This window comes from Triticum urartu, chromosome 6A (genome assembly GCF_056163025.1).
Source record: "Triticum urartu cultivar PI428250 chromosome 6A, HENAU_Tu73, whole genome shotgun sequence".
NCBI lineage: Eukaryota > Viridiplantae > Streptophyta > Magnoliopsida > Poales > Poaceae > Triticum > Triticum urartu.
In genome coordinates this window covers 372,813,716-372,830,254 of record NC_141878.1, presented here as the reverse complement: position 1 = coordinate 372,830,254, position 16,539 = coordinate 372,813,716, and the positions used below count along the sequence as shown (strand labels likewise).

At 46.9% G+C, this 16,539-nt stretch overlaps 2 protein-coding genes across 3 annotated transcripts; both read left to right on the top strand.

Moving 5' to 3' along the window:
- LOC125513549 (LAMMER-type protein kinase AFC2) lies at nt 1–3,407 on the top strand. 2 transcript variants are annotated; one of them, XM_048678675.2, is made up of 12 exons: nt 1–239; nt 891–1,077; nt 1,170–1,196; nt 1,325–1,478; nt 1,584–1,632; nt 1,728–1,842; nt 2,020–2,111; nt 2,214–2,370; nt 2,462–2,526; nt 2,603–2,700; nt 2,796–2,898; nt 2,988–3,407. In XM_048678675.2, the coding sequence occupies exons 1-12, from the start codon at nt 144–146 to the stop codon at nt 3,135–3,137; spliced, it is 1,293 nt and encodes a 430-aa protein (XP_048534632.1). In that variant the 5' UTR covers nt 1–143; the 3' UTR covers nt 3,138–3,407. The 2 variants fall into 2 exon arrangements, with proteins under 2 accessions (XP_048534632.1, XP_048534633.1); XM_048678676.2 differs by lacking the exons at nt 1–239; nt 1,584–1,632; nt 1,728–1,842.
- Nucleotides 3,408–7,754: 4,347 nt separating this feature from the next.
- On the top strand, nt 7,755–8,706 carry LOC125513548 (putative high-affinity nitrate transporter-activating protein 2.2). Its single transcript, XM_048678674.2, has 2 exons — nt 7,755–7,991; nt 8,104–8,706. Exons 1-2 carry the CDS (start codon nt 7,853–7,855, stop codon nt 8,559–8,561), a joined length of 597 nt encoding a protein of 198 aa, XP_048534631.2. The 5' UTR covers nt 7,755–7,852; the 3' UTR covers nt 8,562–8,706.
- The last annotated feature ends 7,833 nt before the right edge of the window (nt 8,707–16,539 follow it).

Below are 16,539 nucleotides of genomic sequence, written 5' to 3'. Positions count from 1 at the left end.
ACCGCGAGCCACCTAATCTCTTTCCTCTCTTGCCATAAACTGCGGGTGCTAGGGTTAGAGACGCACGGAATTCGTTCCTGCGCACCGGAAGACCAAACCAATTGGCACCGCCGCCTTCGTCTTGAGAGCTTCGTTCGGTAGCGATGGAGTGCCTTGCCGAGATGCCGCATGCGCCGCTCGACCGCCGCCCGCGCAAGCGGCAGCGCCTTGGCTGGGATGTCGGCCCCGAGATCCCTCAGGTATAACCCCGATCCGGACGCGGTTCTTTTCCTCTTACCCTGCAGATCTGCAGGGTAGTAGCTTGTTTGTGTTGATTAATAGTTGCTGTGATTTCGATTTCAATCGTTTCGATAGGTAGCGCATGCAGATCTCCCTAAGTAGAGCCTGGTTTCTACTTAGATTGGAGTGCTTTTGCTAATCTGGCCATGCACTTTTCTTCTGTTTTCGGATTAGGGCCTGGGTTGGCCGAAGTATCCTTTAATTTTTGCCCGTGTAAAATTAATATATTTTAGGTATAATATTCCCCAGTTTTTCAATATTTGGCACGCCCTTTGGATCCGTTTATGAGGGTTTGCATACTATCCGATCAAAAAGCAAATGATGATCCAGTATGTTGTTTGCACTTGATTCATGTCGGCCTGTTATTGTAAATTATAATCTGTAGTGCTTAAGTAGGTCATAAGTAATAGATTGTTTCCTGAAGATTTGATATGACTAAGTCTAACGCAATCAGATTCCTCTAGTTTTGTTCTTGCTGCAGATATTTTGTAGCAATTGTAAAATATTTTACAGTCTCTGAACATAATTTATCTCCTGAATTTGGTTGTTGCAAAATGGAATTTCTTTTACAAACTTTATGCATAATCTTTTATAATTGTCTTCTGGTGCAGCTAAAAAAACTGTGTGGGGAAGAAGTCGCAAATGTAATTAGTGCTATGACAATGGGGCTATCTTCTGGTGGTATTGTTTCCTCTCAGGAGACCCAAGGGCTTTTTCGTTTTGTGACGCCTCCTCTGAGAGAAGATGACAAGGATGGACATTATGTTTTTGCTGTGGGAGACAACCTGACATCACGCTGTAATTACCTTCTCACAAGTTTGTTTGTTTATTTCTGAACTGAGTGGCGTTTTACATATCTTTGTTCTTATGGTTTGTATCTATGTCTGCAGATAGGATTAATGCAAAAATGGGTGAAGGTCAGTTTTGGACAGCCGCCTTTACATCTGTTGATGTGTCAGAATTCTCAAGGCGTTTCTTGCGCACTGCTATTGTTGACGTTGGCAGGATGTGCTCATAATTGATTACGTGTTTGCAAATACATCAGGTACCTTTGGTCAGGTGTTGGAATGTTGGGACAGGGAACGGAAAGAAATGGTTGCTATTAAGATCATCAGAGGAATTAAGAAGTACAGGGATGCTGCAATGATAGAAATTGGCATGCTCGAGCAGCTTTGTAAATATGAAAAAAGCAGATCCAGGTGAGTCCTCAGTTTTACTTTCACAATTCCTGCCGTGTATATTTTATTCCTGTGTGTGATTTACTTTGTTAAGATTGCCTGTATATAAGCTGGTCTATTTTGCAGTTGTGTTCAAATTCGGAACTGGTTTGACTATCGTAACCATATCTGTATTGTAAGTACATCATTAGATTATGGCAGAGTTATCAACTAACCACAAGAGATAACCCTGAGCTTAAACATTGGTGAATTTGAATGAATGGTGGGCAGGTCTGTGAGAAGCTTGGGCCAAGCTTATATGATTTTCTGCGGAAAAACAGTTACCGCTCATTCCCAGTTGCCATAGTTCGGGAGGTTGCCAAACAACTGTTGGAATGTCTAGCATGTGTGTGCACACTTCCGCCACCCCTTGTACCTGCAGTAGTATGCTATTGTAGATCATTATTCCATTATTTTAGGGTGTCATCTGTTGATGACTGTTTTTAATTATTTGATCATGATCGCTAGGATTATCTAACGTGCTTTTGTCAAATATTTATCTTCTCTGTAATGTGTGTTGCAGTTATGCATGATTTGCGCCTCATTCACACTGATTTAAAGCCCGAGAACATTCTTCTTGTTTCTCCGGAGTACATTAAAGTTCCTGATTACAAAGTATACTTTATTCTTTTACTAACTTGACCTTGCAGTTATAAATTATTCAACTTAGATTATTGTGTATGCTGTTTGTGCTAATTCTTTGCTAATAACTGCTAGGTTTCATCCCGTTCACCGAAGGAGGGATCCTACTACAAGCGTGTGCCCAAGTCCAGTTCAATAAAGGTTATTGATTTTGGCAGCACAACATATGACCAGCAGGACCAGACCTATGTCGTTTCTACTAGGCATTATCGTGCTCCGGAAGTTATCCTGGGTATCTTTCTCGCCCAGTGCAAAGGCTCTTCCCTTCAGCTAGATTTTGGGGTTGTAAGTTATTTATATTTGCCATGGTGGATGTTGTTCAGGACTTGGATGGAGTTACCCATGTGATATCTGGAGCGTTGGGTGTATACTAGTTGAACTCTGCACGGTATGTCATTGGGGCTTACTTTCATCTGTCATCAAATCACAAGGATAGAGTTTTTGAGTTACCAGAGGTACTGCAGGGAGAGGCGCTGTTTCAAACCCATGAAAATTTGGAGCATCTTGCTATGATGGAGAGGGTGCTTGGGCCGTTGCCATATCACATGCTCAAGAAGGCCGAGTATGTTGCTGTCCTTGATCCATACCAGTGTCGTAAGCTTTCAGCCATGCAGGAGAATTACTCAAACTATGTGTTTTGTTGTTCCTTTTATGTAGTCGACATGGTGAGAAATATGTGAGGAAGGGCCGTTTAAACTGGCCTGAAGGATGTGCTTCACGGGAAAGCATGAAAGCTGTCATGAAGCTGCCTCGGCTTCAGGTATTATCCATATCCTGTTGTCCCCATTCAAATTGTGACCATTTTTAGATTTGTTTGGCTTATGAATCGAACTGATTTTGTGCAAGCAGAATCTGGTGATGCAAAACGTAGAACATTCTGCTGGGGACTTCATCAATCTTTTGCAAGGGCTGCTGAGTTATGATCCAGCAAGCCGCCTAACGGCCCAAGAGGCCCTTGAGCATCCATTCTTGACGGAGCTGAGTGAGCGAAGAAGATGATGTGCCCAAGATCCTAGCATCTGCCATGTCGCTAACTTATAACTTGTATGTTTGAGCCGTGACTTCCATTTGTCGTGTTCATGGAATGTCAGAGATTCCATTCTCTCTTCCATGGAATGGAAGAAATAATTAAATTAGATAGGATTTAACAGTAGCTTTCTCATTGCATTACGTGCTTGTGTAACCTGCTCGTTATCTGTACATAGACTTATGTGTATGTAATCAAGATGAGATTCTCTCGATGAATATATTTTGAGAGAGAATTCCTTATTTGGCCCTACCTTAAAATTTGGTGATCCATTCTTGACGGAGCTGAGTGAGCGAAGAAGATGATGTGCCCAAGATCCTAGCATCTGCCATGTTGCTAACTTATAACTTGTATGTTTGAGCCGTGTCTTCCATTTGTCGTGTTCATGGAATGTCAGAGATTCCATTCTCTCTTCCATGGAATGGAAGAAATAATTAAATTAGATAGGATTTAACAGTAGCTTTCTCATTGCATTACGTGCTTGTGTAACCTGCTCGTTATCTGTACATATGTTGACTTACGTGTATGCAATCAAGATGAGATTCTCTTGATGAATATATTTGAATATATTTTAAGAGAGAATTCCTTATTTGGCCCTATCTTAAAATTTGATTCCCTTTTTGGCCCTGGTAAACAATTTCTTCCTGTTTTGACACGCACACTTTATTTTGTTCCCTTTATAACATTTTTGTCAGTTTTGATAACTAACACCGTTAAATGCAACATGAAAAGTCCATTTTACCCTTGATGTATTTTGTGACCAAAATTATGAGCTGGAAGTCAAAAGCAATGGCGACGTGGGCGCGTGGGCAGAATGCATCAGTGCCTTGGATTTGCAACGAAATTATATTACAAGATTGTTCTGAGAAACCATATTAATAAGAACCAGTACACTAATTAACATGTACGAGCAGTACGGACATGCACAACAATCTCACGGTTTCTCTCTTCACGCACAGCGTATAGTAGAGATCCATCTCTCAATTTCTCTATTTGCACACAACACACACATCACATCACACACACACAAAGAGCACACACTAGACCATGGAAAGCAGGCAGCCACGGCGACCCAGCTAGCACGCCCCTGTCACCAACGGACCTTCGGTGTAATAACCCTGATTTTTAAGGATATTTATTTTAAGTTGTTGAGTTTAGTTAGATAATTAAATTTGTATTATTTGTTTAAATAAATAATTAAGCAAATAATATATGCTACACCAAGATTAGTGCATGGATAATGGGAAGTTGTACACGAGTGGAGGAAATTCTCCGAAGCTAAGCAGTACGCATGCCAATATAGAGAGAACTTGTGAGAAGAGAAGAATAGATGTGGAGTTTTTCCTCTGGCTCATGTCGGTCTGACTCAGCAGTAGTACAAAGTAAGTACAAGTACAGATTAATCATGAAGTAGCTAGCTAGCTATGTGGCCTGATATTTATGGGATGTACATGCATGTGCTGGCAACACTCTAGAAATACTTAGGACATTCAAATGGCTACGTGGAGACTTTGTATGGTGGCCACAGGTTTGTTTGGCCTTTGCACTAGTGAGAGGGGCAGCAACTGGAGGGTCTCGGGACGTGACATCTGGTGCCGCGACTTGGGCCTGCACAGCGCCGTCTCGACCGTCCATCACTACTTGCCGCGCCCTCCTTCATGCCTCGCGTCACAACTAGATTTTTCTGTTTTTTTTCCAATGTGGTAAAGCAGGGGTAAATAAGACATTTCAAGTCTCATTTGACGGTGTTAACAGCAAAAAGTGACAGAAGTGAATAAAATGAATTTATGATGTCAAAAAGGGAAAAATGAAATTTCTAGAGCCAAATAGAAAACCAGATTTTAAGAAAGGGCCAAATAAGAAATTCTTTCATATTTTGATGGCAACACAATAAATTTGTTGGAAATTCTTTAAGTCGTTAAGCATTTGTGTTTTGAATAAAATTGGCCAATTCAAATAAAACTATGTATCGACAACAATGAAATACGAGCGGGAGCCAAGGTGTACGGACACCTCTGTACTAGTCCAATGGCATTGTGGTCCAAATTATACTTATTACAAATGAAAATACTCCCTCCCTCCCAAAACAAGGGAGAGACTCAACTTTGTACTAACTGACTAAGGCCTTACATTATGTAGGCCAAAAGCAATGCTAAATTCACCTTTTACATATTTGGCACCAGTGCCCTACTTTGCCAGGGCATCGATGCCTCTATGCCTTTATTTTCCGGTGCCACATTCCTTAAGGGCATGTACAATGGGGGAATTGAGGCATTAGGTCTGATTTGTAATCCCTCAATGCAATATCGTGAGGCCACTACTTCCTTAGGCCCCTCTCTCTCTCTTCAAACCATCCCTTCTCAACTCCTATCTGTTCTCATCTGTATGCGCATCTTTTTCTTCCAATCTTGCCAATCCTACCCAAATCAATGAAAATCCTCCTTAAAAAATCTCACCAAATCAGATGCTATGAGACCAGCATCAGCCGCGATCCTGAGCCCGCGCCGCCGGGCTTGACTCATTTATCCATCTCGCGGTGCCGGCCATGGCGACCCTGAGCTCGCACCTTCCGCCCTGGCTGCGCCACCGTGCTCAAGTTGGCGACTATGGCATCGAGGTAAACCTCGCTCACCCCATGGTCGCGACCTAGAGCTCATACTTCTACGTTTGGCCTGTCTGGGAGCTTTCTCCTTTCCCCATTCTCTTACCTTTTCTTGCTTTTGGTTTGGAGAAGCCGCCTCCTCTGCAAGATCCCGTTGTGCTCTGCAAGCTATCGCTTTAGTGCCGCGTTGGCATTCGAGCCTAGCTGGCTTGCAGGGCATCACCTCTGAGGCTAACCATTGGCCATGCCCTGAGGCAATAAACTAAGCTCGTCACACTGTACTTTCTCAAGCGAAGCAACAACCGGAGACACAGGCTTGGGCTGATCTATTACTACTTTATACGTATGTGGGGTCAAGCTGGAGTCGATGCCAAATCCTCTACCTTGTATGAGGGGTGCTAAATTTCTCTCATTTGGCATGGATATGTACGTGGGATACTTTTCAGAACTTTAGCATCGATCACATAGTGGAGGGCTAAGGGACTCAACTTTATACTAACCATCTCTAGCAGACTCTTTATATCCCGCCAAAACAGACATATTATACACTTTCGATCTTTAAATCTTTAAGGGGTGCGGTAAAAGGGACTCAATTTTGTACTAACTTATCCCTGCTTAGAGCATCTCTAGAAGACTCCTTATATCCCACTGAAACAGACATATTATACACCATGCAGTGCGGTAAAAAGCTCCTCTCGATCTGCAAAAACACAGTTTCCACATCCGTTTCTATAGTGCCTTTTATTGGAAGAACGCAGTTGGCAGGAGCCCAACTGCCACGGAAACATCTCCATGACCCCTCCCCGGCTGCCGCCCGTCCCGGCTAGCTACGGCGACGGAAGCTAGCTCCTGGATCGATTTGACGGGAGCTAGCTAGCTTACTCCTGAAGTAGCTACGGCGACTACTCCTGGATCGATTCGACGCCGTTTTGGGTGCCGGCGGCTCCGTATTTGGCTGCTTCGTGCGCCGTCCGCTGGCTTCGTAGGAGCGAGCTAGCTGACCGTGGCGACGTGGGGAAAAATGTAAGCGAATATTCGATTTTACAGTTTAAGTTTGAGGGGTCTGTTCGGCCGCAGCTCAAACCGATCCTTAAAACACGTTTTCCGAAAACCGTGTTTTCAATTTCACGATTTAAGGGGTCTGCTAGAGACGCTCTAACGTTTTATACTGGTTGTTGATGATTCATCTGCAGCGGTGGCTCCTCCTGTCACTCTCATGGCATGTAAATAAGTAACTGTCGACAGGTCAAATGCCTTATCTTACGTTCTGATTGATGAAGCCAAGTGAAGCAAATAATGCAGCCTTGTAACCTTTGGTTATGGCTAAGAGTCACGTGACCTATGTATGCCTCGGACCTCTTGTTGTATTGCAATGGCTTTTAACTGCCGTGTCAATGTCGGCATGTTTTTGCTGTCAACAAATTCAACATGGAGAAACATATGGAAATCCGTTAAGCTTTTTGGCTGCAGTCCGTTGCACAATAAAATTAACAATAGTTTTTTTGGAATAAAATTTGCAACAGCTAGGTGAACACTTTGTAAGCTAATTGCAGCTGTAGACAAGAAGGAAAGCTGACTGCACTAGAAATGCTCTCCCTCGTAGTCGGCTGCCACTCAGGACGCGACGCTCAGTCTGCCAAAATGTCTGGATGGATATGGACAGAAATGTCGACGGTGATGCATGTACTGGACTGAGGACGAGCTAATAGTTCTTGTTTGGAACGCAAGCACATAGAACAAAAAAATCTAGAATTTTTCAATAATTAGCTCAGTTAATGACTCCTGCCGCAGCTTAATTTGCAGTCGCCGCATCTCGCTTTTCCGGACCCTTTGGAGACCCTCTAGAGCAGCCAGACAGCTCCGGCCGGAGAAGACAAAATAAATAGGTTAATCAAATGGGTGCCCCGGCTCCTCGACCGCAAGAGGGATGGCAGCTCCAGCTCATGGTCAGCGCTCTCGACGTGCCTACATATACATGTAAACCCATCCGTACTCCTACATCTCTCCCATCCATCAAACCGCCGCAACCTTCTCTGACCGAGCAGCTGCGAGCTCCAGCCCAAGTTCCAAGCTAGAATCGCGGCGATGGCACGGTCGGAGCTGGTCATGGCGTTGCTGGTGGTGGTCCTCGCCGCCGGCTGCTGCGCGTCGGCGGGCGCCGTGGCGTACCTCTCCAAGCTGCCTGTGACCCTCGACGTCACCGCATCCCCCAGTCCCGGCCAAGGTACGTTCGCCGTATATGCATCTCACGCCTCACGGATTGGCGTTAACAAGACATAGAGCGGAAACAAGGATCTTCTTAACGCTAACGACCAACATAACTGATCCTTGACCAGTTCTTCACGCCGGCGAGGACGTGATCACGGTGACTTGGGCCCTGAACGCGAGCCAGCCGGCCGGCAAGGACGCCGACTACAAGAACGTGAAGGTGAGCCTCTGCTACGCGCCGGTGAGCCAGAAGGAGCGCGAGTGGCGCAAGACCCACGACGACCTCAAGAAGGACAAGACCTGCCAGTTCAAGGTCACCCAGCAGGCCTACCCCGGCACCGGCAAGGTCGAGTACCGCGTCGCCCTCGACATCCCCACCGCCACCTACTACGTGCGTGCCTACGCGCTCGACGCCTCCGGCACGCAGGTCGCCTACGGCCAGACCGCGCCCGCCGCCGCCTTCAACGTCGTCAGCATCACCGGCGTCACCACCTCCATCAAGGTCGCCGCCGGCGTCTTCTCCGCCTTCTCCGTCGCGTCGCTCGCCTTCTTCTTCTTCATTGAGAAACGCAAGAAGAACAACTAAACTCGGAAGTCGGAACCGTGGCAAAGTGTTCGTCTTCGTCCGTGCGCGATTTCTTCCTGTCCTTCGCAACCTACGCATAATTGTACGGAAAAATGTACTGTACTGTACTATATGTAAGAGATTGTTTGATGTTCCCTTTTTCTTATCCGGAGACTCTCGTATATAATTGGTTATGTTGTAATACAACCGATGGGCATGTGTAGGAACGAAAACGTACGAGTTCTTCATATTTGTTTTCATATTTTATTTTATGGTAGAAATGAGATTGGGTACAAAAACCCTGAAAACAAATACATAAACAAAGAGCTAGTTGTTAGTTCTTTTCAAAAGATTTGCCAGTTTTATTTATTAAGAGAGGAGTTTTAACAGATATCCGGAAGAAGAAAGTCAACTCTCGCGGTATTACATTACATAAATGGCTAACGCCCAAAGACGGGCCTACTCCTTGATCCTATCAATAACAATGGTCGCAATGGCGGCGGTATGCCTAAAAATTCTTGTGTTGCGCTCACTCCAAAGCTCCCAGCAAACAAGCATGAGCAAGGAGGCGAGGGCCTTCCTTGAGGGCCTCCTGTCTAGGACAATCATGAAGCACAAGTCCTTGACCGAGACCTCATGCCGCCAATCCGTGATAATGTCATTGTTGAGACCGATCCACGAAGCCACATCCACCCAAACATGTTCAGAAAATCTGCAATGGAATAGAAGGTGAGGCACGGATTCATTAACTTGCTTGCAGAGTGGGCAAAGGCCATAATTGGGCTAGCCCTGTTGTTCCAGCCGGTCAGCCATCCAGACCCAGTTTTGGATAATTAGGCAAGCGAAGAACTTACACTTTGGGGGTGTGCAAGCCTTCTAGAAGAACATGGGCATATTGTTTTTGAGATTCCCCTCAAATTGTGCCATGTAGTCCAAAGAAACTGAGTACTCGCCACTCGAAGTGAGCTTCCAACAGATAGTGTAACGACCACCCGCGACGAGATTGATCTCAGACACCTTTTCCCAAAGGAGTAAAAACTCCTGGATGTGCGCCAAGGAAAGGTCGTAATGGGTGTCAATTTTTGGCTGATCCAAAAGTTGTCCAGGAGAGCTTTGTGGACCATGCTCATCTTCTTCTTGGAGATGTTAAAGATTTTGGGTGCAATGTCATTAGGCCTGACCCCATCTAGCCACGAGGAGTTCTAGAAACTAGCCTTGCATCCGCCCCCATGCAAACAGTTGCATGGCATCCCACTGCTTGGGAGGGTTTGCCCCTTCATACGAAAGCCAATGGAGGTGAAGGGAGGTAGCGAACTTCTCAACTTGAGCACGATGAGTCCAAATTATTTGATGATTTTGATAGTTATTTTGCGCCTACATGGTAGGCTTTGTGGGATTTTACCGCATTCATGCACCTATTTTTGTCAGTATTCCACAGGTAATGCCTTTTGGAAAAAATAACATATTATGGAAGGAATCCCAAGAAATGTTAGTGAAATCACGTATTTAATGTGATAATAATCTACCATAAAAGAATGGAAGCAAAGCAGCCAAAGGAGTAGTTTCCACAGCGTTTCCAGAGCCAAAGACGACGTTCCATACGAGCGCATACGCTCATATGGGCGGTCGTATGAGTTGCCAGCGTCGCCGCCTCGTCCACTATTTTCACCCCATGGAATCGGATCGGGGATCAGACGCGAGGAGAAACCCGAAACTCATCCAAAAGGTAGAACCCTAGACTCCGAAGATCATGTGGAGGAGGGTTTGGCAAGGAGGAGATCGCCATCTTCACCACCAAGCACAAGGGGGCTACAACATGATCACCACAATCATCATCATCATCTCCACTGTCGTCATCATCATCATCATCATCATCCACATCCTTATTGTTGTAATATCAAGTACCCCGATGGATCATCTTGTGTGTTACTTTTGTGACTCCTTCATGTTTACCATCACCACCCTTATGATGTTTGCTGTCTCCATGTGTGTTGGGGATATAGCTCCGAGGTATGTGTTGGGAAACGTAGCATGCAATTTGAAAAAAATTCCTACGCTCACGCAAGATCTATCTAGGAGATGCATAGCAACGAGAGGGGGAGAGTGTGTCCACGTACCCTCGTAGACCGAAAGTGGAAGCGTTTGACAACGCGGTTGATGTAGTCGAACTTCTTCTCGTTCTGACCGATCAAGCACCGAATGTACGACACCTCCGAGTTCTGCACATGTTCAACTCAATGACGTCCCTCAAACTCTTGATCCAGAAAAGTGTCGAGGGAGAGTTTCGTCACCACGACGGCGTGGTGATGGTGATGGTGAAGTGATCTGCGTAGGGCTTCACCTCAGCACTATGACAATATGACCGGAGGCGTAAACTATGAAGGTAGGCGCTGCACACGGTTAACAGATGTTTGTGTGTCCTCCAGGCGCCCCTCCCCACATATATATAGGTTGGAGGGGGGAAGAGGCAGCTAGGGGAGCGCCCAAGTAGGCCGAATCCTACTTGGGCTCCCACCCCAATTCGGCCCCTTCCTTGTTTTGGCACTAGGAGAAGGAAGGAGGAGGTGCCCCCCTTTCCTTTCTGCCTTGAGAAGGGGAAGCAAAGAGGGGCTTACCCTCCTCCCTTGCCTTCCGTAGGGCTGGCAGTCCTGGTGGAGGGGCGCACCAGCCCCCTGTGGGCTGGTATGTCCCTCCCTAGGCCCATTAAGCCCATATAGCTTGCCGGGAGTTGCCCAGAACCCCTTCCGGTGACCCGATACGTACCCGGTACCCCCGGAACACTTCCGGTGTTCAAATACTATCGTCCTATATATGAATCTTTACCTCTCGACCATTTCGAGACTCCTTGTCATGTCTGTGATCTCATCCGGGACTCCAAACAACATTCAGTCACCAAATCACATAACTCATATAATACAAATCGTCATCGAACATTAAGCGTGCGGACCCTACGGGTTCAAGAACTATGTAGACATAACCGAGACACCTCTCCGATAAATAACCAACAAGGGAACTTGGATGCTCATATTGGTTCCTACATATTCTATGAAGATCTTGATCAGTCAAACCGTAATGACAACATACGTTATTCCCTTTGTCATCGGTATGTTACTTGCCCGAGATTCGATCGTCGGTATCTTCATACCTAGTTCGATCTCATTACCGGCAAGTCTCTTTACTCGTTCCGTAATGCATCATTCTGCAACTAACTCATTAGTCACAATTCTTGCAAGGCTTATTATGATGTGTATTACCGAGAGGGCCCAGAGATACCTCTCCGATACTCGGAGTGACAAATCCTAATCTCGATCTATGCCAACCCAACAAACGTCTTTGGAGATACCTGTAGAGCATACTTATAATCACCCAGTTACGTTGTGACATTTGATAGCACACAAGGTATTCCTCCGGTATTCGAGAGTTGTATAATCTCATAGTCGAAGGAATATGTATTTGACATGAAGAAAGCAATAGCAATAAAACTTAACGATCAACATGCTAAGCTAACGAATGGGTCTTGTCCATCACATCATTCTCCTAATGATGTGATCCCGTTCATCAAATGACAACACATGTCTATGGCTAGGAAACATAACCATCTTTGATTAACAAGCTAGTCTAGTAGAGGCTCACTGAGTTTTGTCTATGTATTCACACATGTATCAAGTTTCCGGTTAATACAATTCTAGCATTAATAACAAACATTTATCATGATATAAGGAAATACAAATAACAACTTTATTATTGCCTCTAGGGCATATTTCCTTCAGTCTCCCACTTGCACTAGAGTCAATAATCTAGATTACATTGTAATGATTCTAACACCCATGGAGTCTTGGTGCTGATCATGTTTTGCTCGTGGAAGAGGCTTAGTCAACAGGTCTGCCACATTCAGACCCGTATGTATTTTGCAAATCTCTATGTCTCCCTCCTTGACTTGATCATGGATGGAGTTGAAGTGTCTCTTGATGTGTTTGGTTCTCTTGTGAAATCTGGATTCCTTTGCCAAGGCAATTGCTCCAGTATTGTCACAAAAGATTTTCATTGGACCCGATGCACTAGGTATTACACCTAGATCAGATATGAACCCCTTCATCCAGACTCCTTCATTCGCTGATTCCGAAGCAGCTATGTACTCTGTTTCACATGTAGATCCCACCATGACGCTTTGCTTGGAACTTCACCAACCGAAAGCTCCACCATTCAATAGAAATATGTATCCGGTTTGTGACTTAGAGTCATCCAGATCAGTGGCAAAGCTAGCATCGACGTAACCATTTACGGCGAGCTCTTTGTCACTTAGGGAGTCCTGGATTAGGGGGTGTCCGGATAGCCGGACTATACCTTCAGCCGGACTCCTGGACTATGAAGATACAAGATTGAAGACTCCGTCCCGTGTCCGGAAGGGACTTTCCTTGGCGTGGAAGGCAAGCTTGGTGATACGGATATGAAGATCTCCTACCATTGTAACCGACTTTGTGTAACCCTAACCCTATCCGGTGTCTATATAAACCGGAGGGTTTTAGTCCGTAGGACAACATAGACATCAACAATCATACCATAGGCTAGCTTCTAGGGTTTAGCCTCTTTGATCTCGTGGTAGATCTACTCTTGTACTACCCATATCATCAATATTAATCAAGCAGGACGTAGGGTTTTACCTCCATCGAGAGGGCCCGAACCTGGGTAAAACTTCGTGTCCCTTGACTCATGTTACCATCCAGCCTAGACGCACAGTTCGGGACCCCCTACCCGAGATCCGCCGGTTTTGACACCGACATTGGTGCTTTCATTGAGAGTTCCTCTGTGTCGTCGCCGTCAGGCTTGATGGCTCCCACGATCATCGATAGTGATGCAGTCCAGGGTGAAAACTTGTCTCCCTGGACAGATCTCTGTCTGCGGCGGCTTTGCACTGCGAGCCAATTCGCTTGGCCATCTGGAGCAGATCGAAAGCTACGCCCCTGGCCGTCAGGTCAGATTTGGAAGTTTAAACTACATGGCTAACATCCGCGGGGACTTGATCTTCGCCGGATTCGAGCCACTGCCGAGCGCGCTGCACTGCCACGACGAGCATGATCTAGCTCTGCCGCCTAACAGTGCCCTGAAGGACGCACCCGCATCGGCTACGACCCTTCATTCGGAGCCAACCGCGCCGATCGAGGATGGGTGGTTGGACGCCGCCTCGGGGGCTGCGATCCTAACGGCGATCGAGCCGAACACCAGCCCCGCACTCCGCGAGACTCATGATTCCAAGGAGTCGGACTCCTCTCCGGACTCCGAACCATTCGCGCCTCTGCCAATCGAATCCGATTGGGTGCCGATCATGGAGTTTACTGCCACAGACATCTTTCAGCACTCACCCTTTGGCGATATTATAAAATCACTAAAGTCTCTCTCTTTATCAGAAGAGCCCTGGCCGGACTACGGTCAGCGAGATTGGGATGCGGACGATGAAGAAATTCAAAGCCCACCCACCACCCACTTTGTAGCCACTGTCGACGATTTAACCGACATGCTCGACTTCGACTTCGAAGACATCGACGGTATGGACGCCGATGAAGGAGACGACGAAGAACCAACGCCTACTGGGCCCTGGAACGCCACCTCATCATATGACGTATACATGGTGGACGCACCAAAAGATGATGACGAGGAGCGGAAGGACGAACCGAAGGCTTGTTCCCTCGAAAAGCAGTCAAAGCGGCGACGCAAGCGCCGCCCCAAATCCCGCCTCGACAGGAATAGCAATCACACAGACCCAGCGCTGGAGCAGGGCGAACCGCTGCCGGACAACGGCAATCCGGATAATCAAACCAAACAAACAAATCCTACCAAGGATAATGGTCCGGACGACATAACGCCGGACAAACACTCGAAGCAGCAGACTGCCCGTAAAAGGCTGGTTACCACCGCGAGGAGCCTGAAAAAGCAGAAACAAAGGCTCAAGGCTGCGCAAGACACACTCCAATTCAGATGGAGTAAAATACTCAGCACTGTAGCAAGGTACGACGACAATCGCCCCTCCAAGAGCTACCCAAAGCGGAAGCTGCTACCCGAATTCGATGAGGAGGCCTCAGAACCCCCACAACCAAATATCAAAGCAGCCACCTAGTCGGATAGACGACCCCTCTACCAACACAGAGCGACATACAACGCCGCTCACAATACAATACGCGACCCATGCGAGGGCTCGCACCCAAAGGACGGCGCAACCAGATCCATCTATGGACCACGCAAGCGCGCCCCAGCATACAATGCAACACAACAAACATCCGAACAACGCGGTACACCCAGCTACAGGGTTGCCGCACACCCCCTATGTTTCACCGATGAGGCACTGGACCATGAATTTCCAGAGGGATTCAAGCCCGTAAACATAGAGGCATACGACGGAACAACAGACCCTGGGGTCTGGATTGAGGACTACATCCTTCACTTCCATATGGCTCGAGGAGATGATCTCCACGCCATCAAGTACCTACCCCACAAGCTCAAAGGGCCAGCTCGTCACTGGCTCAAAGGCCTCCCCGAAAGCTCCATTGGAAGTTGGGAAGAGCTCGAAGACGCCTTTCAAGCAAATTTTCAAGGGACTTATGTCCGACCTCCGGATGCGGACGATTTGAGTCATATAACCCAACAGCCTAGAGAGTCAGCCCGAAAGCTTTGGAACAAGTTTCTTACTAAAAAGAACCGGATTGTCGACTGTCCGGACGCCGAAGCCTTGGCAACTTTCAAGCATAGCGTCCGTGACGAATGGCTCGCCAGACACCTCGGCCAAAATAAGCCGAGAATGATGGCCGCATTAACGAACCTCATGACCCGCTTTTGCGCGGGTGAGGACAGCTGGCTAGCCAGATGCAGCACCAGCGACCCCAGTACATATGAAGTTAGAGATGGAAACGGGAAATCACGACGCAACAGCAATAACAAACGCCGGAATAAAGAAGACAACACGAAGGGCACGATAGTAAATGCCGGATTCAAAAGCTCTCGGCCAGGTCCAAAGCCGCCCCCTAAAGGCACCAGGGATGAACTGTCCAGCCTCAACAAAATTCTGGACCAAGTATGCCAGATCCATAGTACCCCTGGTAAACCTGCTAATCATACCCACAGAGAATGTTGGGTCTTCAAGCAATCTGGCAAGCTCAACGCCGTACACAAGGGGGAGGATATACCAACTGAAGACGAGGACGAGCCCCCCAAGCAAGACACGGGGGAACAAAAGCAATTTCCACCAGAAGTCAAAACAGTAAACGTGTTACACGTAATCAAGGGAAAAAACAATGCGGCACTCCCAGGAAAGTATACCCAAGTGCCTATCTCTACGAAGTCCTGCCACTGGTCATCTCAACCGATCACTTTCGACCATCGCGATTACTCAGCAAGTATCCGATGCGCAGGATAGGCTGCCCTGGTATTAGACCCAGTAATTGGCGGATATCACTTCACAAGGGTCTTGATGGACGGCGGCAGTAGCCTAAACCTAATATATCAGGATACAATCCGCGGGATGGGGCTAGACCCAACAAAAATTCGCCATAGCAATACTACCTTTAAAGGAGTAACGCCAAGCCCAGGGGCTCGTTGTACAGGCTCCCTTCTACTACAAGTTACATTCGGCTCCCCCGATAACTTCCGTCGCGAGCATTTAACTTTCCACATCGCTCCATTTCAAAGTGGCCATCAAGCACTGCTCGGACGCCTCCCTCATACTCAAGATGCAATACCACACTACGCCTCCCTCATACTCAAGATGCCCGGTCCACGTGGCATCATTATAGTGCACGGAAATATCAAGCGATCTCTGCGCGCCGAAGAGAGTGAGTCTTCCTTGGCCGCCGCACACTAAAAGGTGCCCGGACAAACAAAAGCATCCAATAGGTCGTCAAGACCTCAGATACTACTAATCAAGTCCGGCGCCGCTATTTATACGGAAATAGTGGTCACACCACTATTTGTCAATACAAGGGGCTCAACACGCGCAGACAAGTGGCAATTT

Bases quoted from the DNA above. Each gene is read 5' to 3' on its own strand.
- LOC125513549 (XM_048678675.2), top strand. From the start codon at position 144: ATGGAGTGCCTTGCCGAGATGCCGCATGCGCCGCTCGACCGCCGCCCG. The intron at 2,371-2,461 runs GTATCTTTCTCG...GATGTTGTTCAG, and splicing joins TGCTCCGGAAGTTATCCTGG to GACTTGGATGGAGTTACCCA. The intron at 2,527-2,602 runs GTATGTCATTGG...GAGGTACTGCAG, and splicing joins TACTAGTTGAACTCTGCACG to GGAGAGGCGCTGTTTCAAAC.
- LOC125513548 (XM_048678674.2), top strand. From the start codon at position 7,853: ATGGCACGGTCGGAGCTGGTCATGGCGTTGCTGGTGGTGGTCCTCGCC. The intron at 7,992-8,103 runs GTACGTTCGCCG...ATCCTTGACCAG, and splicing joins ATCCCCCAGTCCCGGCCAAG to TTCTTCACGCCGGCGAGGAC.